Raw genomic sequence first — 22,420 nt, 5'->3', positions numbered from 1 at the left:
AGGCACCTAGAGTTGCCACAATTATCATTTGAACACATCAACTAGGTCTTATTCCGATTGAACACATATAATAGATCCAAAGTGTACCATTGACATATTTCGCATTGGTTTAGAAATATCTCAAGCGTGTGTTTGCAAGAATCCTTATATGAAATAATTAGCCAATTAAAACATTAATTACACTGGAAACAGGTCATTTCACACTTTTTCCAGACAACTTTCCATATTTCTTCTTAGGTTTATCTTTCACGCCAAATGATTGACTAAATATTACACATAGTGAGAGCTTGTACACGAGCTTGAAATTTTTCACGAAATATATTTAATTGGTATACTTTGTACCTATTATAGTTGTTTTATCGAAACAAAGCCTAATTAAGGTATCTAAACAAGAAATCATGGCAATTTCAGAAGTTCAGCATTTAAGTTTTGTAAAAATGTGGTAGTTTGAGCTATTTATCCTAAACGACTACCTAAGTTTTTGCTTTAGTGGGTTCTAATAGAAAGTAAAACCCTGACCTTCCTGGCTCGGCATGTAACATTTGCATAGGGGCCGTTGCTAATAAACCCTCTCTTCCCACATTCCATACTTCAGTGACTACTGTACTCTTCAGCTCTCAAATTCGAACCAAGAAAAGCGCGGGTTCGAAGAATTGCTCTCGGCTAGGGTTTCTACCCTAATCGGATTTACTCCAATGGCGACACCTGCAAAAGTTAATGATGAAGTGACTGTTGATGCTTCGCTTTGGTGGGAGCCCTTCACTGAGTTGCTTACTGAGCTCGAATCCGTTTCTCTCTCCTCCGACCTCCCTCCTCTTCTGGTAATTTCCACCTTAGCACTGCAAATAGTGGAGTAGGAGTATTGTTTGATTATTTTATGGTATTGAAATCTCTACGAAAAGAACGGTAGAAAGGTCAGTACAATGCGGAATGTGTGGTAGGGTCACTGACGCTATTAAGTGGAGAAGAGTAGAGGGATGGTCCCTTTAATTCTCTAGCTGGAAACAGGATTTCTCCCGGGAAATGTTCTTTTTGGGGGGGTGGGGTGGGGGGTGGGGGGGGGGGGTATGTGCGTGAATAATAAGGAAGGAAGAGGAAGATAGTTAAGATGAGGGTATTTGGTTGCAACTCCAGTCTCCAGTCCTACAAGAGACCCTTTTCGGTCATGAATTATGAGTTAACATACACTATTTGGCTAGGAGCGGTTCAGCCTTTCAGAGGTTTTTTACGTTATAACATATACATAACTCCTAATACCTTTTATTTGTATGTACATAATATTGGCATGAGATGAGTTTAAATGGAGTAACCTAGTCAGTGCCGTGGTAAGTGAGAATTTACATAGCGGATCCCAACTTGTTTGGGACTGAGGATTAGTTGTTGTTGTTGTTGTTGAAATTTTCTCAATTCTTTTGGGTGAGGGTGAGCGCTAGATTATTGGGAAAGAGGAAGATATAAAGAAGGGGAACCTTTGGTGGATCGGTTACACTGATGGGAAGAAATCACCTAGCTTTTTACTTGATTAAAAAAAAGGAAAAAAGAAAAAGGAATCACCTAGTTTTTTCTGCCTATTTCGGTCTGGAATTATGATATACACTATATGTCATACAACTGTTGTCTTTTTTTTTTTTCTTTCTCGATGTATTATTTGGGCGAGTGTGAGCCCATGAATAGAGGAAAAAAGAAGATAGAAAAAGGGAGGACTGTTGGTGTAATTGGAATGCTATAACTAGGTGATGCTGGGTTGGAGCTAATTTTCAGTCTTGAATTATGAGTTAATCTGCAATATCTGGTATATAATTGTTCCTATGCGTTTGTAGGATTGGGTTATTCTTACAAATACTAGTATGTTTATGATTTGCTCATTCAAACGCAGAAATTAATTTATTTTCCAGGAGAAGAAGATAAAGGACAACCATGCTTGGTTTTTGCACACAACTTCACTATTTAAGCCACCAAATCAGAAATCAAGAGACGCTTTAGATGCGGGACGACTAAAGATTGGTCCACACCAGATTACGGTAGAAACTGATAAAAAAGCAGCAGCCTTGAAAATTAGTTCTGCTATGGTAAAGATCTACTTTTTCTGGATCATGTGCAAATCTTGGTACTGAACTCATAATGTTCCATGGATGGCCTGTAGTGGTTTGCAGTGCAGAAATGGGTTTCTGTTTGACACGGAAGACCATTACAGTTCTTCTATTTCTTGCCTTATTTAGTTTATTGTTGGAACGAAGTTAACTTCTCATATTTTGCAGTGTTTAGATGAGGTGCAGTCATTTATTCTTGTTCATAGAACGAGTAATCAAAAAAGTATGGTTGCTGATAGTGTGTTTCGCGAGCTTTCTCATTTGGTTAGTTACTGAGTTTCCATGCTCTTTCATTCTCTAATGCTATTCATTAGTATTTTGGAGAAAGCAACTTTTATTAATATTGTGTCGAATAACTTCTGGTGCGTGGAGGTATAATTGGAAACATGTCGATATCCACCCCCACCCCACCCTACCCCTAGTCCTGCCTCCACCCAACCCCTGCAGTATTAAGGATTTCAGGTAAACTACGTGACACATGGTACTTCAAGGCTGGTCCATGTTAATCCAGCTATGCTAATCAGCAAAGTGTAGTTTACTTGCAATTTAAATTTGAAAGTGTAATAGCGTCACGTTCATTGTATGTTGAACTATTTGTTGCCGAAACTGTTTGTTCAGCTTGTCTTTTGTTTTTCTCTTCTTTTGCTTACTGTCATTATCCAGGTTATGCTTCAATATTATATGGAACGGCAATGTCTCTTGAAGTGCACGCGGCTGATAATTACGCAAGCTTGTGAGTCTTTCTCCTGTTTTATTGTTACTTATCGCGATGTTATTCTTGAACATTTTTGATAGGAATGCCTAGGTCGTGCAGTCCTTGTAAAGTTTCATACGAGTTCTGTTTTTCAGAAATTTTATTTTACCTTAAATATTAGTGATTTTCTTGGCCTGAAATAGTTAGTAGGGGCTCTTAATTTGAGCTCCAAATTTCGTATGCGACTTCTGGCTCTGTTATTTTGTGCTAGTTTTAGTGAAATTTTTTCTTCATCTTGCTGCTACATTGTGGTGGAAATGCTGAGAAGCAGGTTGACGTTCTAAACTTGGTTCTAGTGTTGTCAAAAAGCAAAGGAGCAGCCCCGTGTACAAAGCATCCCGCATTCACGCAGGGTCTGGAGAAGAGCCGCACCCTTGAGATGTGACGTAGACAGCCTATCCTAATGCAAGCATTAGTTACTGCTTCAACGACTCGATCCCATGACTTATATAGGTCACATGGAAATAACTTTACTGTTGTTCCAATGGTCCCTTTCTTGTTGTCAAAGAGGAAAGTGCAATTAAAATGCGGGTTAGTGAAGAAAAGTGCAAAGGAAATAAATAAATAAAAAGGAAATATATGTAATGCAACAAAATTAGAATAATAAATAACTGCAAACAGTAATATATGGACAAAGAAATATATATAAATATCAACTAACTCGATGGATTTTTCACCAGAGATAAAGAAGACTTTATCTTCCATGATTAAACGAAATAAAAGGAGTCAACGGAAAAGGACCTTGCCGGAACACGGTTCAGACTCAAGTCAGGTTACTAAATTAAGATAACATTTGTATGTTGATGACTGTATGGCAAAAAAGGGCAGCCCGGTGCACTAAGCTCCCGCTATGCGCAGGGTCCGGGTATGGGCCGGACCACAAGGGTCTATTGTACGCAGCCTTACCCTGCATTTATGCAAGAGGCTGTTTACGGATGAAATATGGGGAATTATCAAGAGATCATCCAAAAAAGCAGCTTTTTACGAGATTAAGTTTGAGAATTGATAGTTGCTTCTATCTCTTGCAATTACATTCTTTTAATTGGAGTGTAAAAGAACTGAAAAATCTCTCTTTGAACTCATTTAGATTAATTTTCATTTGAGATTCTTGTCATAGTTTGGTATCTTCAAGTTTTAACACCAAGATGGAGCTGAAAGTCCTCATCAATGATCTGTTTGATTATTTCTCAAGACTTGGTCTTTTGTAATTCTTTTATATGTTTTCTTAATTTCTGATGCACATATAGGAATTTATGATAAAATTACATCTATTTCCTTTTATTTCATTTTTCTATAAGTTGGTCTCCACCATACTTGTTTATGCATTATATAAATGCTTGTAGTTCTTATCTTATTTGACTCTTTATGCAGTATATATTCCGACAATATCTGAAGATGTCTCTATTGTGAATGAGGCACAGAAATTGATTTCCGAGGGACTAGACACGAAGTTGCTTTCTGTTCTGCAGGAGAATCTGGCGGCCAACTTTTCTGAGTACATGGTAAACTATGTTGTGTATTCAGTGTTCAGAATTTAGATTGTCCGACCTCAATCAGGGCATGATGATACTTTTCTGAGTACACGGTAAACTATGTAGTGTATTCAGTGTTCAGAATTTAGGTTGTCTTACCTCAATCAGGACATGGTGATCAAAGTGCCGGGAATTGTGCGTGCGCGGACTTTAATGATTTGATAATTTGATTCGTGCCTGAACTGGCTAATTAAGAACTTAACGATAGATAGGTATTGATGTATGAGCTACTAAGAGTGGTTTCTTGGCCTTTTCACAAAGAAAGGAAAAAAAGAGTGCTTTATCCGTGAAGAAAAACGAGAGTGAAACTTCACCTCCAAAGGTGACTTATTCTACACAATTACCCAATTTTCATGATCATTTTTCTTCTTCTAATAAGATAATCATTTAAAGACTCTGTATTTGAAAGGAATACATTTCTTACATATCAAAGAGAAATAGAAAAATAGACAGGTGTGTACTTTTGGATCAGGATGCATGAACATGGAGACAAAGGACTTCTGGGGCAACAATTAGAAGATGAGGATTGCAGAAACAAGGAAGCAAATGTGAATCTAGACATCTATCACTTTCTAATATTTTCACACAAAATAAAGTTGGAGACTACGAACTAGTTGGTCCCAGGACATCAAGGGAAACATGCGTATCCAGTCAAATTGGAAGCCATGTCAAAACACTTCCATACCTTGACTTCTGCATAAACTACTCATTTCTTTAATAAGAAATTTAATGGTTGCACTAGATTAATTTGTTTTTTCCAGTCGTTGCTACATGAATGGCTGAATTTGCTTGGCAACAAGGCTTGCAGTATTTCAGATAGACCCCATCATTGCCTAAACGCAATATATGTGTTCTAAATTGTACTTTCTTCTTCTTCTTTTTCATCTTTAGTGCAATCCGTTCTTCTTGATCATTTCATAGATTTGAGTACCTTCCTTGTCATGCAAAATAGGATGTTGACCTTTATACTTTGTGGGCTGAGGAAATAGTAACCGAAGACAATCTGATATTGGATGTTCTTTTCCTCATTTTTTATGAGTTCAACCCCTGCACTGGTGAGCTGTGGAAAAAATTGTGCTCACTTTATGAGGTACTTCATTAATGCTTCAGTTGCAGTTATCTTCTCTTAGATTTGCATTATTACTGATTCTTGCTCAATCTATTTCAGGGATTCATTTCAAATTCTTATAATTTCGGGAAGCTGGCCGTATCAGCCGAAGCCGTTTCCTCCATTTATCATGCCAAAGTGCAGCTGCTGCTTATCCTCATAGAAACTTTGGATTTGGAAAATCTTTTGCAGATGGTTCATGATGAAACTCCGTTCAGGTTATCACCAGTTCTTTATCTTCCGAGCTTACTATTAGTTGGTTTACCTTTTTTTTAATCAAGCAAGGGATAAAGACATTAATAATGGGAAATGCTCCGATATTCAAGAAGGACTCCAAAATTAGAGAACTTACAAAGATAAATGGTTCTCTGTGAAAGACACCCATCCTTGAATACGAATAGGAACTTCATGGTTCCCACAAAAAAAGAAATAAATAAATAAATAAATAGAAGAATAATGTGCAAAGTCAAACTCACTTACTCCAAAAGCTCTCCTATCTCCCACTACATACTATCCATATTAAAACCAACGAGCATATCCGGCACTCTCCAGCTTCTCTTCTGCCTTTTGAATGCTCAGTTGACTAGAGTGTCCTTCATCGTATCCGGCACAGTTAATACTAACTCAAACCATCTCAGAATCTTCCGCCATTGTCGTGATGCTATCTGGCAATGCAGTAAAAGGTGGTCTACTCCTTTTCCTCAAGTTTTGAGCTATCAGAATCACTCCTTTAACCGCCAGCCATACGAAAGCACATCTTTCTTGGTGCCCTTGCCACGAATGGTGTTTAGCAACCTGAAGCAAATGTTTTCCCTATCTCTAAAGGGGTGGGATGCACACTGAAAAGTGTGGAAAGACTAGTTTATCTCTGTTAGAATAATCATGTAAATAGGAGTAAATAAATAACCCTAATCCAATATATATTAGGAGTAGGACATGTTATGTGTGTATATATAGGGCTCATTGTAACATATGTCAATATATCAATAATATATTTTATCCCGTGCTTTCTCACATGGTATCAGAGCTACGGTGAGAAATTTATCGTTGTGCGTCATTCCAGCGATATCCGGGAAGAAAGAACTCAGTCACCGTGCAATTTTCCGGTGACCTAAGTGACTTATTGCGTCAAAGTCACTAATTAACAGTGTTGTGCAAAGTCCAACACCACCACAAGGTTCCCAAGAGAGATCCGACCAAACCCCAGAAAAAATCACCGGAAAACAGTCACCCACGTGCCGTCACGCGCCTGTCGGAGCACTGTTTCCGGCGGCGCGTCTGTCCCACGCGCCGGCGCGTGAGACCCCTTCCTGTCAGATTTCGGCTTCGCTCCTTCAGGACAGTTGGATCGCCCTGCAATTCCGAGCCTGTCCATATTTTTATTTTTTAATTCCGACCACTTTGAGTTTTTCCGACGACTACACTGATTTTTCCGGCAGCTACAGTACTTTTCCGGCAAACACAGTGTTTTCTTCATCTGTTTCAGAGAATTTTCAGTTGATTCTTTTTGTTATTTGGTGATAATCCAACCATGTCTTTGGGAGTCGATGCTTTCGGGTCTAGAAACCCGGGTTCTGGCAGTTCCGGTGTTATGATTACCTCAGAACCTTTAATGGGAGGTTCAAACTACTTAGATTGGGCTTCATCTGTCGAGTTGTGGTATAAAGGTCAAGGAGTTCAAGATCATTTAACAAAAAAGGCTAGCGAAGGTGATGAAAAGGCCAAAACACAGTGGGAGAAGGTCGATGCTCAGTTATGTAGTATCCTGTGGCGATCTATTGATTCCAAGTTGATGCCCTTGTTCCGTCCATTCCAGACATGTTATTTAGTTTGGGAAAAGGCTCGTAATCTATACACTAATGACATATCTCGTTTCTATGATGTAATATCGCGAATGACAAGCTTGAAGAAACAGGAATTAGATATGTCTACTTACTTGGGACAAGTTCAGGCAGTCATGGAAGAATTTGAGACGTTGATGCCAGTTTCTGCTAGTATTGAAAAACAACAAGAGCAACGACAGAAGATGTTTCTAGTTCTTACACTCGCTGGACTCCCTAATGACCTTGATTCAGTACGTGACCAGATTTTGGCTAGTCCAACCGTCCCCTCAGTTGATGAATTATTCTCTCGATTACTTCGCCTTGCTGCAGCACCTAGTCACCCAGTGAGCTCATCACAGACACTTGACTCATCTGTCCTCGTATCCCAATCAGTGGACAATCGGGCATCTCATACTATGGAAAATAGACGAGGAGGAGGTCGTTTTGGAAGATCTAGACCCAAGTGCTCCTATTGTCATAAACTTGGACACACTCGTGATGTATGCTATTCTTTACATGGCCGCCCAACCAAAAATGCTTATGTTGCTCAGACTGAGACTACAGGTAACCAGGGATTTTCTTTATCTGAAGGGGAGTATAATGAGTTCCTTCAGTATCGAGCAAGTAAGCAGACATCTCCACAAGTAGCTTCTGTTGCTCAGACTAATACTTCTGTTGCTGGTAATTCTTTTGCTTGTGTTTCCCAGTCTAGTCCTCCTGGACAATGGGTTGTGGACTCAGCCGCTTCTGATCATATCTCTGGTAATAAATCACTTTTGTCAAATATTGCGTATTCACAGTCTCTTCCCACTGTTACTTTAGCCAATGGGTCTCAAACCAAAGCAAAAGGAGTTGGACAAGCGAATCCCCTACCCTCTGTCACTCTAGATTCCGTTCTCTATGTCCCTGGCTGTCCTTTTAATCTTGCATCTGTTAGTCGTTTGACTCGTGCCCTCCATTGTGGTATATATTTTATTGATGATTCTTTTATTATGCAGGACCGCAGTACAGGGCAGACGATTGGAACAGGACTTGAATCAGAAGGGCTTTACTACCTTAACTCCCTAAAATCCTCCAAGGCATGTCTAGTTACAGATCCTCCGGACCTAATTCACAAACGTTTAGGACATCCAAGCTTATCCAAGCTTCAGAAGATGGTGCCTGGTTTGTCTAGTTTATCCACATTAGAGTGTGAGTCATGTCAGCTCGGGAAACATACCCGAGCCTCCTATCCTCGTAGTATTGAGAGTCACGCAGAGTCTATTTTTTCTTTAGTTCACTCTGATATATGGGGTCCTAGTAGAGTCAGTTCAACCTTGGGATTTCGTTATTTTGTTAGTTTTATTGATGATCATTCAAGATGTACTTGGATTTTCTTAATGAAAGATCGTTCTGAGTTGTTTTCTATATTCCAGAATTTTTGTGCTGAAATTAAAAATCAATTTGGTGTTTCCATTCGCACTTTTCGCAGTGATAATGCCTTAGAATATTTATCCTCTCAATTTCAGCAGTTTATGACTTCTCAAGGAATTATTCATCAGACCTCTTGTCCTTATACCCCTCAGCAAAATGGGGTTGCAGAGAGAAAGAATAGGCACATCATTGAGACTGCTCGCACACTTCTCATTGAATCTCATGTTCCGCTGCGTTTTTGGGGCGATGCAGTTCTCACAGCTTGTTATTTAGTTAATCGGATGCCTTCCTCTCCCATCCAGAATCAGATACCGTATGCAGTATTGTGTCCCCAATCACCCGTATACTCTGTTCCCCCTCGTGTTTTTGGGAGCACTTGTTTCGTTCATAACCTAGCCCCTGGGAAAGATAAGTTAGCTCCTCGTGCTCTCAAGTGTGTCTTCCTTGGTTATTCTCGTGTTCAGAAGGGATATCGTTGTTACTCACTTGATCTTCGTAGGTACTTTATGTCCTCTGACGTCACATTTTTTGAGTCTAAACCTTTCTTTACCTCTTCTGACCTTTCTGACCCCCTTGATATATCTGAGGTCTTACCTATACCGACCTTTAAGGAGTCTACTATAGCTCCTCCTTCACCTTCCGCCACAGAAGTCTTACCCGAGTCTCCTATAGCTCCTCCTTCACCTTCTGCTACAGAAGTCTTACCCATTCCAACCGTTGAGGAGTCTAGTGTGGCTCCTTCTAGACTCCCTGCCACAGGAACACCACTTTTGACATATCATCGTCGTCCGCGCCCAGCATCAGGTCCAGCTGATTCACGTCCTGCACCTGACCCTGCTAATACTGCGGACTTGTCTCCTCTTAATACAACCGATTGCACTTCGGAAAGGTATACGGGCCACCCTTAATCCTAATCCCCATTATGTCGGTTTGAGTTATCATCGTTTGTCATCACCCTATTATGCTTTTCTATCTTCTTTGTCCTCTGTTTCCATCCCTAAGTCTACAGGTGAAGCATTGTCTCATCCAGGATGGCGACAAGCTATGATTGACGAGATGTCTGCTTTACATACGAGTGGTACTTGGGAGCTCGTCCCTCTTCCTTCAGGTAAATCTACTGTTGGTTGTCGTTGGGTGTATGCAGTCAAGGTTGGTCCGGATGGTAAGGTTGATCGTCTTAAAGCTCGTCTTGTTGCCAAAGGATATACTCAGATATTTGGGCTCGATTACAGTGATACCTTCTCTCCTGTGGCTAAGATAGCATCAGTCCGCCTTTTTCTATCCATGGCTGCTGTTCGCCATTGGCCCCTCTATCAGCTGGACATTAAGAATGCTTTTTTACACGGTGACCTTGAGGATGAAGTTTATATGGAGCAACCACCTGAGTTTGTTGCTCAGGGGGAGTCTCGTGGCCTTGTATGTCGCTTGCGTCGGTCACTTTATGGTCTAAAGCAGTCTCCTCGAGCGATGGCTATGGCGACATGTGAGCTAATTTGGATCAAACAGTTGCTCAAGGAGTTGAAATTTGGTGAGATTAGTCAGATGGGACTTGTGTGTGATAATCAAGCTGCTCTTCATATTGCGTCAAATCCAGTGTTCCATGAGAGAACTAAACACATTGAGATTGACTGTCACTTTGTTAGAGAAAAGATACTCTCGGGAGATATTGCTACAAAGTTTGTGAAGTCGAATGATCAGCTTGCAGATATTTTCACCAAGTCCCTCACTGGTCCTCGTATTAACTACATATGTAACAAGCTCGGTACATATGATTTATATGCACCAGCTTGAGGGGGAGTGTTAGAATAGTCATGTAAATAGGAGTAAATAAATAATCCTAATCCAATATATATTGGGAGTAGGACATGTTATGTGTGTATATATATAGGGCTCATTGTAACATATGTCAATATATCAATAATATATTTTCTCCCGTGCTTTCTCACAATCTCTATCAAGCAACTTTCTATGATAAAGCTTTTCTTGAGAATGACCACTATTCTGTAACCCCCATCTCCAAAATCGTTATTTTCTAATGATATGGTTTGTTCATAGAACATTTCAAGCAGATGTTGAAATTTCTCCAACTCCTAATCTTGAAGATTCGTCCTAAATTGAATATCCCAAATAATATTCCCCGCTTGTGTTCTTTAAATTTGTTGGATTGTCATATCTTTTTTGCATGAAAATATGTAGATGTTTGGCTAAATGAGTCTCGAAGTGTTGTCACCAAATCGCTCGTGACCTCAAAAACTACGCCTACTCCAATCCTGAAAGTTATATTATCACTAAGATCCTCTCATCCATTCATGATGTTTCTCCAAAGCCCACACCAAAACGAATACTGATGTTTCTAGTTCTCCACCCCCTTCCAAAATTCCATATTTTCTGCTATTACTTGTGAAGAAAAAAAGTCTCTCGTTGACTTGATTAACAATGTCTAGGAGGTGCTCATTATACAAGTGTCATAGACTATGCTAAATAAATAAAAAAATTTATCCTATACTAAATAAGGTAAGTAAGTATTTAATAATTAAATATGGAATATCATAAGTTATCATTTGATTAAGTAATAATTTATTGAAGAAGACAAGAGTGGGTTGCTCAAGTGGTGAGCACCCTTCACTTCCAACCAATAGGTTGTGAGTTCGAGTTACCCCAAGAGCAAGGTGGGGAGCTCTTGGAGGGAGGGAATAAAAAAAAGAAAATAATAATTTATTGAAGAAGGGCAATAGTATACCAAAAAGTAAACCTTACCGAAAAGATATGGTTCTCTACGAATAACACTCAATCATCTATACATATATGTACCTCGTGGGTGCACCAAGAACAAACAAGGGATAAGAGGCTATTTGTCAGGTGTACAATATCATTGTTTACTCCTTCAAAAGCTATCCTATTTCTCTCTCCATAAGTTCCACATAAATGCTAATGGAGCAACATCCACGGCCTGCATCTTCTCCTCCGTCTTAATTCTATATGATCTTCCTTAATTCACTTGATATTCTAAAATGCCCCTCAATTCAACGTGAGGAAACCAACTTGAGTTTGCTTATTTGAAAAATAGAAAATTGACGCAAAAATCTAGCCAGTATAGTACGCAACTACAATAAGAAAAGTGGTGCTGGAATTTTTTCCTCTAAAGAATCGGTGGGCACGAAAGAGCGGGTAGGGTGGTGAATTCTAGAGCCATGAGAGAGAGTTTTCTAGAATTATTATAGATTTGTCGCTTGTTGATCTCCCAACTTTATGGAGAGCAGTATACCTTGGTTCAGATATGCTGATGAAAGTGTGGCTTCAAGGATTGATAGATTACGTGTTTCTAATGAATGAGATGGGTTTTTTAAGAGATATAAAGCAGACAACACTGCCGAGGGTAGGGTCTGATCATTGCCTTTATTGTTTGAATATGGCGATTGAGAAAGGAAAAAAGTTACTTCAAATTTGAAAATGTGGTTTGAGCATGCTGATTTCTTAGAATAAGTAAATTTGGTTCACATTTATTCCTCACAAGCTGGAGATGCTGATTTAATTTCTGAAAAAAGTTCTTTCTTGTCAAAGAACTCGAATATATTGCAAAAGAAGAGGAGAGTTCGTGGAGGCAAAAATCAAGAAGCTTGTGGATTAAGCAAGGAGATTAAAAATGCAATTTTTTTTCACAGATTGGCAAATGCATACAAAAGATGCGATATTATTGATAGACTGGAAATAAATGACAGAATCTCAGAAGATAGAGAAGTGATCAAGGAACACATCCTTGAATTATATCAGAGTTTGTGCACGGAAAATGAAAAGTGGAGGTCACAATAGAGCAATGTAGGTTTGGTAGAATTAAGCGATGATAAAAAGGAATGGCTTCAAAGACCATTTTCTATTGAGGAAGTAAGGGGGTGTTGAAGTTATTTGAAGTGGATAAGGCACCATGCCGGATTGCTTTAACATGACATTTCTTCAGAAGTGTTGGTATATTTTAGAAGATGAACATTATGAAGGCATTGAAATTCTTCTATTTGGAAGGATCTTTTGAGAAGAGTTTCAATGCCTTATTCATAACTCTTATTCCAAAGAAAAAGGGAGTGGTAAATATGAAAGATTGCAGGCCGATAAGTCTTCTAGGGAGTATCTATAAAAAATTGCAAAGGTGCTCACAGAAAGACTAAAGGTGGTGTTGAATAAATTGGTTTCATGGGTCAGAATGCGTTTATTAAAAGTAGACAAATTGTAGATGTTGCTATGGTTGCCAATGAATGTGTTGACTATTATTTGAAGAAGGGGAAGGGAGGGGTTGTTTGTAAGCTTGATTTAGAAAAGGCTTATGACCATGTAAATTAGTCCTTTCTAATAGACATCATGGAGCAAATGAACTTTGGAGAAAGTGGATCAAATGGATCAAGACATGCGTTTCTACCGTCAGATTTTGAGTTCTGATTAATGGGGTCCAGAAGTTTGTTTAAAATCTCAAAAGGGCTTGAGGCAAGAAGATCCATTGTCTCCTTATTTATTTGTCCTTGTTATGAGGTGCTGAGCATAATGCTGTAGATATAGCATGGATTAAAGGGTTTGTGTTGAGGGCAATGGCGAAGAAAAGGTGGATATTTTTCATATTTTATACGCGGATGGTACACTATTGCTATGTGGCGCAGAAAGAGAACAACTCAATTTTCTGAGGGTGATCTTATTTGCTTATGGGTTAAAAACTAATCTAGCTAAAAGTAACATTCTTTCAGTAAATACAAATATTCAGATTGAGAAACTGGCTGTGATATTGGGCTGTAAAGTTGAAAGCTTTCCTGCCACCTATCTGGGGCGCCCTTTCGGGGCAAGAGGAAAAGATGCAAATATTTGGCAGGGCGTTATTGGCAAGCGTGAAATAAAACTCACTACTTGGTAGAGACAATACTTGTCTTTTGGTGGTTGATCGATTAATTAATAGAGTTTAGACGGGATACCAACTTGTTTAATGTCATTTATTCCTATTCCTTTCAAAGTGGAGAAGAGGATAATTGGTTAAGAAATCACCTTTTATGGGAAGGAAATGCCACTAACAAAAAGTTGCATTTGGTCAACTGGCAAAAAGTTTGTAGAGGTAAAGAAGAGGGGTGATCTTGGGTTAAGCGGCTTGAAAAATTCACAATAAATGTTTGTTATACAAATGGTGGAGGTTGAATGATGGTAAGAATGCCTTATGGAAATCTCTTATTATTTCTAAATATGGTAAACAATTGTTTCGTAAGTTCAAAACACAATTATTTAAGAGTTCGACATAACTCGTAGTGAAGCTAAGCACTCTGTTTTATATTCAGCATTCTACTCCGAATCTATGTATTTATCTGGTGGTTTATGTTGACGATATCATTATTACTGGCAATGATCAGGATGATATTACTAATCTGAAGCAACATCTCTTTCAGTACTTCCAGCATGAGGATTTCGACATATTAAAGTACTTTGTAGGTATTGAAGTTGCTCAATCTAGCTCAAGTATTGTTATTTCATAAAGGAAATATGCTTTAGATATTTTTGTGAAGACAGGAATGATGGGTTGCAGACCCATTAACACTCCTATGAATCCGAATGCTAAGCTTCTGCCAAGACATGGGGAGCCTTTTAGTGATCCTACAAGATATATGTGGTTGATTGTCAAATTGAATTATATCGCGATGACTAGACCTGACATATCCTTTCTTGTGAGTGGGGAAGTCAGCTTATGGACTTTTCCTATGATAGTTATTGGGATGCAGTTGTCTGCTTTCTTAGGTGTATAAAATCAGCTCCAGACAAAAGACTACTATTCGAGGACCGAGGCTATGAGCAGATCGTTGGATACATAGATGCTAATTGGGCAGGATTACCTTCTGATAGGCGTGCTACATCTGGATATTGTGTTTAGTAGGAGTTAATTTTGTCTCTTGGAAAAGCAAGAAACAAATGTGGTTGCTCGATCTAGCGCAAAAGCAGAATTTCAAGCAATGACTGTGGCAACATATGAGCTAGTTTGGATTAAACAGATGCTCAGAGAATTAAAATTTGGAGAAATCTGTTAGATGAAACTTGTGTGTGATAATCAAATTGCCCTTCTAAATCTTACCTTATATATAAAAAGAACTGCCTTCATATTGCATCAAATCTAGTGTTCCATGAGAGGACTAAACGCATTGAAAATGACTGTCATTTCATTAGAGAGAAGATATTCTCAAGAGATATTGTTACAAAGTTTGTGAAGTCAAATGATCAGCTTGCGGATGTTCTCACCAAGTCCCTCACTTGTCCTTATATTAGTTGCATATGTGACAAGCTCGGTACATATGATTTATGTGCACCGACTTGAGAGGGAGTGTTAGAGAGTTATTATGTATAGTAGTACGTATATTATCCCACATTAGTAGAGAAGGGTTTATTACTATGTAACACCCTCTCAGAGTATGTACTTAAATTATTTTTCTTTTCACTTCTATTTTATTTTGGTATGATGATGATATGAGTTGAGCTTAAAGGTTGAAGTGAGGATTCATACAACCGATCTCTACTTGTTTGGGACTGAGGCTTAGTTATTGTTGTAGTGGTAATAGGAATCGATTACGGAGATTTATTTGTAACCTTGATATGCTTTCCTATTTTACTATAGGTGTACATCACTATTTAACATCCAAAGCTTGAGGGGAATAATCAAGCTGAGCTTTCTCTCAATATTTTCTCCGGTGTTCGTTACTTCTCACACTTTTTATATTTGTTGAGCGTTAACTATATTTAGTGCTCAGCAACTTAGATTTTGTCATTATTGGCACTTCTGCTTATTGGTTAAGCAACTTATCATGGGGGAATCAGTAAAACCACAATACTTTTTTCACACATTGTATGAACTGATATATCATTATCAGTATCACAAGCATGGTCTCAGTATCACAATCATGGTCTCGAATGAACATTTTGCTAGTGCACCTCCTTTAAAGTTGAAAGAGTCTCTTGGTCATATTGCAAATTGTGTGATATGATTCTATTGCTTCTTTCTTCTGGATGCTTGACCTGTTTGGAGAGAAGATCAAATAGTGCTAGGTAGCTCTAAACGTTCTGAAGTTCACACAGATTCCCCTCTTTCTGTTTTGATTTCTCTTGTTCTTATGGTTTCTTCAACTTCTTTCAAGATTTTCTTTTCTCAGTACATTTGTCCTATTTCCTTATTGTCATAACGGCTGCCCTTTTTTTTTAACCCAGGCAGGGCCATGTTACTTTTTCACTGTCCGAGGTGCAAGAAATCGATGCTATGGTGTCCACTTTTGATGTATTTGAGCAGAAAGAATCAGGACCATTGATTTCGGCATGGGCAGTTTTCCTCTGTCTAATTTCATCTCTTCCTGGAAAAGAAGAAAATAATATACTGATGGTCTGTTTAGCTTCATATCACGTAATTGGCTTGCTTGTGCTTTCTCAGGAAGGTGTAAAGTTTTGACATTTTTTTTCATATCTTGAATTTGTTTCAGGAGATAGACCATATTGGTTATGTTCGTCAAGCTTTCGAAGCTGGATCTTTGAGCTTTTTTCTTGAAATTATTGAAAATGATGTACTGAGGGATTTTGATGTGAGTGAATAGCTTGTTTACTCATTATTTGCAAATTATCTTTTATCCATCTTATCTTTCATACAGAGGTAGTGCATTATGTCATTTCATCTTTGCTTTGATATTTATTACTATTTTCAGGGTCCTATTGTTGGTCTTAGAAGCGTTTTACGGACATTTATATCAGCATTTATTGCCTCTTACGAGATCAATATCCAGGTTTTTAAGTTAATACTATTTATCACTTTGTGAAGGAAAACACATCTTCTCTATTATCATGCCTTTTCTGTGTTGCAGTTGGAGGATGGTAACCTGAAATTGATATTGGATATTCTTTGCAAAATTTATCAAGGAGAGGTTTGGAGGATTGTTGCCTTTTTGAGCCTTCAAAATCATATGTTTTTTCATTAATTCAGACCATTGACGTATATGGTGCAGGAGTCCCTCTGTACTCAGTTTTGGGATAGGGATAGTTTTGTTGATGGTCCTATCAGGTGCCTTCTTTGCAGCTTGGAGGGTGAATTCCCTTTTAGATCTGCTGAACTTTTACAGTTGTTATCAGCACTTTGTGAAGGAGCATGGCCTGCGGAATGTGTGTAAGTAACTTTTATTTTTCTCCAGGAGTCATTGAGGTTCCTTTCATTTATGAGGCTTGTAGAAGGTGTTGCGAGAAATTATGTTGATATGTTTCTTGAACAGATTTAACTTTCTTGACAAGTCCACTGGATTGTCATCTCCTGTTGATATCAGTAGCTGTTTGATAGTGGATGATGCTTCTCAGACTGTTAAGGTGGTCCAACCATTACACCTTCCCGGTGTTGAGGGTCTGATCATTCCTAGTGGAACCCATGGTCATCTGTTAAAAATGATCGATAGGAATACTGCTCTAGTGAGATGGGAGGTAAAAATAACTTGTGTTTATTCCATTTCTCTATTATGCTATTAGCTTCTTTAACTCATAGATTCTTTCTGCCACTAGCTAGGTGAGGAAGCTGTCTCTAAGTTTTGAAAGTTGTACTTTCCAGGAGCTAATTATGCTGCATTCATCTTCAATTTCATGTATATCTTGCTGTTAGTTTCTCTGCTGATACCTTTCTTTGACAAAATTTATTTTGTGACTTCGATTTTGCAAAATTCTATTGCTGAATAGCTGAGCTTCACTGTTTAGAGCTTTATTGGATGTTGACACTGGACTTCTTTATTTTCCACTATGATTATGTAGGTTTAGAGCTTTATTGGATGTTGACATTGGACTTCTTTATTTCCCTTCTATATGATTATGTATGCAAATTCTATAGTGAATAAATTCCTTTGAACTCATTTTAGCAAATAAAAAATTGAATCCTAGATGGAGTCTTATTGTGGTTGGTTAAACGTTCAGTAGGTGCAAATCTATGCATTATGTGTTACAGGTGAATCACTCCTCATGTTGCTGTGTTTTGCACTCTGATAAGACAATGCCCCTCTTGTACTGGAAAACAGCTAGTAGTGTGATTGAAAGTATAGCTCACTTAAAAATTGCTATTTGACGCTGGATTTCTTATCGTTTGTTGGTCCATTTATTTCTCGGTTGTATTTGGTGATTAGTCAGAGAATGTCATGCATACACATGTTCTGAACCATTAATGCACCTAGGAAACTGAATCTTGTATATGAAGTTTGACCAAATCAGCAAATTGGCTCATCCTGGTACTGATCATGCTTAATATCTTCTTTTCAAGTTTTAGAGTGTGGTGCGCAGTGCGCCAGAGGTGAAGCACACCTACATTGCTGTGTGGTGCACTCTGATAAACCAATGCCCCTAATGGACTTGAGCGCAGGACTAGCAGTGTGTTTGAGTGTGTAATTTGCTTGAAATTGCCTGGATTTCTTATCGTTTATAGGTCTATTTTTTTGTAGGTGTTATTTGATGATTAATCAGAGATTGTAGCACTCACATAGTTCTGAACCTGAAATACACCCAAGAAGTTAAAACTTTTCTCTAAAGATTAGCCAATCAGCACATTTGTTGGTTTACTCTGGATTACTGAGCATGCTCAAAATTTTCTTTTTCAAGTTTTTGATGTGCTGAAGGTCTTTAAAGTTAAGACTCAGATTGATTATCTTCTCCTCAGGAGGTGTGATAAGGGGTTGTGCGAGGATTGTAAAGTGATTCCGATTGAGAACCTGGCGACACAGCATAGACTCTTGGTGATGGACATTAGTATCTTGATAAACAGGAAGAAGAGGTTTGTACGGGGTCAACCGAGGATCAGGTGGGGAGTCTTGACTAAGGATAATGCTCAGGAGTTGGAGGGCCGGTTGTCGGCTATGGGAGCCTTGAAGAGGGGTGGGGATGCTAGCTTTATGTGGACGGCGACGGCGGACTGTATAAAGGAGGCGGCGAGAGAGGTGTTAGGGGTCTCGAAGGGATACTCGGGTGGGCACCGAGGCGACCGGTGGTGGAATGACGTGGTCCAGAGTAAAGTGGAAGCAAAGAAAGTGGCTTACCTTAAGTTAGTGGAGAGCACTGACGAGGAGCAGAGGAGAGCGAACAGAGAAAGATATAAGGAAGCTAGGAGGGAGGTGAAATTAGCGGTCACGGAGGCTAAGACTGCTGCATTTGCGCGACTGTATGAGGAACTGGGGGGTAAAGGTGGGGACAAGAAGTTATTTCGTCTGGCCAAAATGAGAGAGAGGAAGGCTCGTGACCTAGATCAAGTGAGGTGCATCAAAGACGAGGTAGGTCGTGTATTGATGGAAGAGGCCCAGATTAAGCAGAGATGGCAGTAGTACTTTCATAGACTTCTGAATGAAGAGGGGGACGAAACATTGTGTTAGGGGAATTGGGGCACTCCGAGAGTCAACAAGACTTTAGGTACTGTAGGCGTATTAAGGCGGAGGAGGTCGTGGGAGCGATACGTAGGATGAGTCGGGGCAAAGCGACCGGACCAGACGAGATTTCAGTAGAATTTTGGAGGTGTGTGGGTAGAGCAGGCTTGAAGTGGCTGACTGGGCTGTTTAATGTTATTTTCAGGACGAAGAGGATGCCAGATGAGTGGAGATGGAGTACGATGATCCCGTTGTACAAGAACAAAGGTGATATCCAGAATTGTAACAACTATAGGGGTATTAAGTTACTAAGTCATACCATGAAAGTTTGGGAGAGGGTGGTGGAAGGGAGGGTAAAGAGGGCGGTATCTATATCAGAAAACCAGCACGGATTCATGCCGGGTCGTTCTACTACGGAAGCTATCCACCTTATCAGCAGGTTGGTGGAACAGTGCAGAGATAGGAAGAGGGATTTGCACATGGTGTTTATTGATCTAGAGAAGGCATATGACAAGGTCCCTAGGGAGGTTCTTTGGAGATGCCCGGAGGTAAAAGGTGTGCTGGTAGCTTATATTAGGGCAATAAAGGATATGTATGATGGAGCTAAGACTCGTGTTAGGACTGTGGGAGGTGACTCAGAGCCTTTTCCGGTGGTTATGGGGTTACACCAAGGATCTGCGCTCACCCGTTCTTATTTGCCCTGGTGATGGACACAGTGACACACCATATTCAAAGGGAGGTGCCATGGTGTATGCTGTTCGCTAATGATATAGTTCTGATTAATGAGACAAGAGGTGGCGTTAATGAGAGATTGGAGGTTTGGAGGCAGACTTGGAGGCTAAAGGTTTCAAGTTGAGTAGGACCAGGACGAATTATTTGGAGTGCAAGTTCAACGATATGTCGGCGAAGCGGATGAGGAGGTGAGGCTTGACTCACAAGCCATCCCTAAGAGAGTTTCAAGTACCTAGGGTCAATTATCCAGGGAGATAGGGAGATCGATAGGGATGTCACGCACCGTATCGGGGTGGGGTGGATGAAATGGAGGTTAGCGTCTGGAGTCCTGTGTGACAAGGAGGTGCCACTGAAACTTAAAGTTAAGTTCTATAGAGCGGTGGTTAGACCGGCTATGCTGTATGGGGCTGAGTGTTGGCCAGTCAAGAATTCTCATATTCAGAAGATGAAAGTAGCAGAAATAAGGATGTTGAGATGGATGTGCGGGCACAAGAGGCTTGAAAAGATTAGAAATGAAGATATTCGGGAGAGGGTGGGCGTGACTCCCATGGACGACAAGATGCGGGAAGCGAGGCCTAGATGGTTCGGGCACATGCGGAGGAGAAGCCTAGATGCCCTGGTTAGGAGGTGTGAGCGGTTGACTTTGACAGGTACGAGAAGAAGTAGAGGGCGGCCTAAGAAGTATTGGGGCGAGGTGATCAGGCAGGACATGACGCAATTTCAAATTTTCGAGGACATGGCCCTGGATAGGGAGGTGTGGAGGTCGAGCATTAGGGTTGTAGGTTAGGGGGTAGTCGAGCGTTTTTCCTCGTTCCGGCTAGTCTGATAGTGTTTTTTCTAGGATTGCTAGCGATTTTTGTTTCATCATACTATTTTTATCTTTATCATTATTATTGTCCTTCCACTTATTTGTTGTCTCCTACGGTGCTGATATTATTTGTCTTGTTTCTGTTGTTACGGATCTTTTGTCTCTGAGCCGAGGGTCTCCCGGAAACAGCCTCTCTACCCCTCCGGGGTAGGGGTAAGGTGTGCGTACATTCTACCCTCCCTAGACCCCACTAGTGAGATTTTTACTGGGTTGTTGTTGTCTCTATATATTATGTGTCATGTTGCTCAAAATATGCTAGTCATTTCTCCAAAATTATCTGTAACCAAGGTTGTTACTTTTCTTTTACTTGGGTGAATATAAAGCTATAATATAAGAGAAAATGAAAATCATACCCCCTCCTCCAACAAAAAAAGGAAAATTATTAGAGGAATATAAAATACTCATATTTTATCATATTTTGCTGCTAATATGCTTTCAGAAAGACCTGATATGCATCCATTCTCACTCTACTAGCATTGACAATATTTACAGGAAATTTGAATACTTCAGAACAATATTTCATTACCAAAGGATATCCTTTCAGTTCCCTTTTGCTGTTGCTTGTATTTTAAGTACTTTTTTATTTACTTTTGGGATTTCTTATGTAAATGCGAATAGCATATCTCTCTTTGCAGCTGTTTCCATTTTATCTTCTTCTTCCTGATGGTAATTAATCTGAAATTCAAACCCTTTTTATTATATATTCAGTTTTTGTAACCATAACTTGCTACTTTGTAGTTTTCGCGATCTGGGGTTTTCGTGCTTCTTTTGCGTTTGGCCCAAGGGCTGTACTTGGAGAAAACCAGTGATGTCCTTCTGACTCTTCGGTTGCTCAGCCGACTTGTGACTTTCAACATGGTAATCCACGTGGAGTTAATTTTTTCTTGCACAGTTATTTTGATATATCTATTGTATCAGTCCAATCTAAGTGTCAGAGTCGTTCCTTCAGGTTAGTGCATCCATGCTACTGCATTTGCACTGATATCTTAGTTGATTTTAGTGTGGGCGATGATGTGTGATAAATTTGATTTCAAAGGCACTGGTGGTAGCAGATGATGTTCGCAGATGATGTTTTTTATGCTACTTCTTGAATCTTAGTTCTCTCATTGCTTCCGTTTCTACTGTCCTAAAGATTAGTGTGGTTGTCGGTCATCTGCAACAAGGGCTGCAGGAGTGACTGCTCTTGTTCTGTAAATGCCGCCCTTCTACCATACTTTCGGAGAAAACAGCAGTGACTTTGTTTGTTTAGTCGAACACTCAAAACAAATGTTTTGGGAAGACAAGCCCTGCAATGTCATGTGTCTTTCTCAAGTCTATGCTAAGTTTAAGCTGTTCAATTTCGCTTAGTTGTAGGCAAAGAGGTCTTCTCAGTTTCAATTAGTTGCTCAGTTCATGTTTGCTCATTTTTTTCTCTCTGTTAAAAAAGATGGGTTTTTAAGGGAGTAAGAGGAGAGCAGATTATGCAACTACTAGATGTTTCTTAATGAATGTGAGAGGTACTGTGCTGCAAAAGAGATAAAATCTCAAAATGGATGAAGTTCGGGCTAAGGTATTTTGTTACACAAGCTCCAACAGCCTGCCAAACAGTTATCTTCACAAATTGCGGAAATTTGCTCAAACCATAGTTGCTTAACTTCTACAGTTGCAGGCCTCCAAAAATATTTGGCTTTCTTGCTACATTGGGAAAAGCTGAAGGGAGAATGAAGCAAACCTTTTAAATGCTTCCTTGTTCC

At 39.5% G+C, this 22,420-nt stretch overlaps 1 protein-coding gene across 3 annotated transcripts in view; it reads left to right on the top strand.

Annotated features, from left to right (window-relative positions):
* The window catches only part of LOC109223449, a 47,725-nt gene continuing 25,767 nt past the window's right edge, over window positions 463-22,420 (top strand). For all 3 annotated transcript variants that reach the window (XM_019387761.1, XM_019387759.1, XM_019387760.1), the window contains exons 1-14: window positions 463-821; window positions 1,896-2,069; window positions 2,259-2,354; window positions 2,754-2,823; window positions 4,216-4,346; window positions 5,329-5,466; window positions 5,545-5,702; window positions 15,933-16,101; window positions 16,199-16,297; window positions 16,418-16,495; window positions 16,574-16,633; window positions 16,715-16,872; window positions 16,976-17,177; window positions 21,426-21,545. In XM_019387761.1, the coding sequence (XP_019243306.1) occupies window positions 696-821; window positions 1,896-2,069; window positions 2,259-2,354; window positions 2,754-2,823; window positions 4,216-4,346; window positions 5,329-5,466; window positions 5,545-5,702; window positions 15,933-16,101; window positions 16,199-16,297; window positions 16,418-16,495; window positions 16,574-16,633; window positions 16,715-16,872; window positions 16,976-17,177; window positions 21,426-21,545 (1,779 nt within the window). In that variant the 5' untranslated portion in view covers window positions 463-695. The remainder of the gene's footprint in view (window positions 822-1,895; window positions 2,070-2,258; window positions 2,355-2,753; window positions 2,824-4,215; window positions 4,347-5,328; window positions 5,467-5,544; window positions 5,703-15,932; window positions 16,102-16,198; window positions 16,298-16,417; window positions 16,496-16,573; window positions 16,634-16,714; window positions 16,873-16,975; window positions 17,178-21,425; window positions 21,546-22,420) is intronic.

Source organism: Nicotiana attenuata, chromosome 3 (assembly GCF_001879085.1).
Source record: "Nicotiana attenuata strain UT chromosome 3, NIATTr2, whole genome shotgun sequence".
NCBI classification, from domain to species: domain Eukaryota; kingdom Viridiplantae; phylum Streptophyta; class Magnoliopsida; order Solanales; family Solanaceae; genus Nicotiana; species Nicotiana attenuata.
This window is presented reverse-complemented; position numbering and strand designations above follow the sequence as displayed.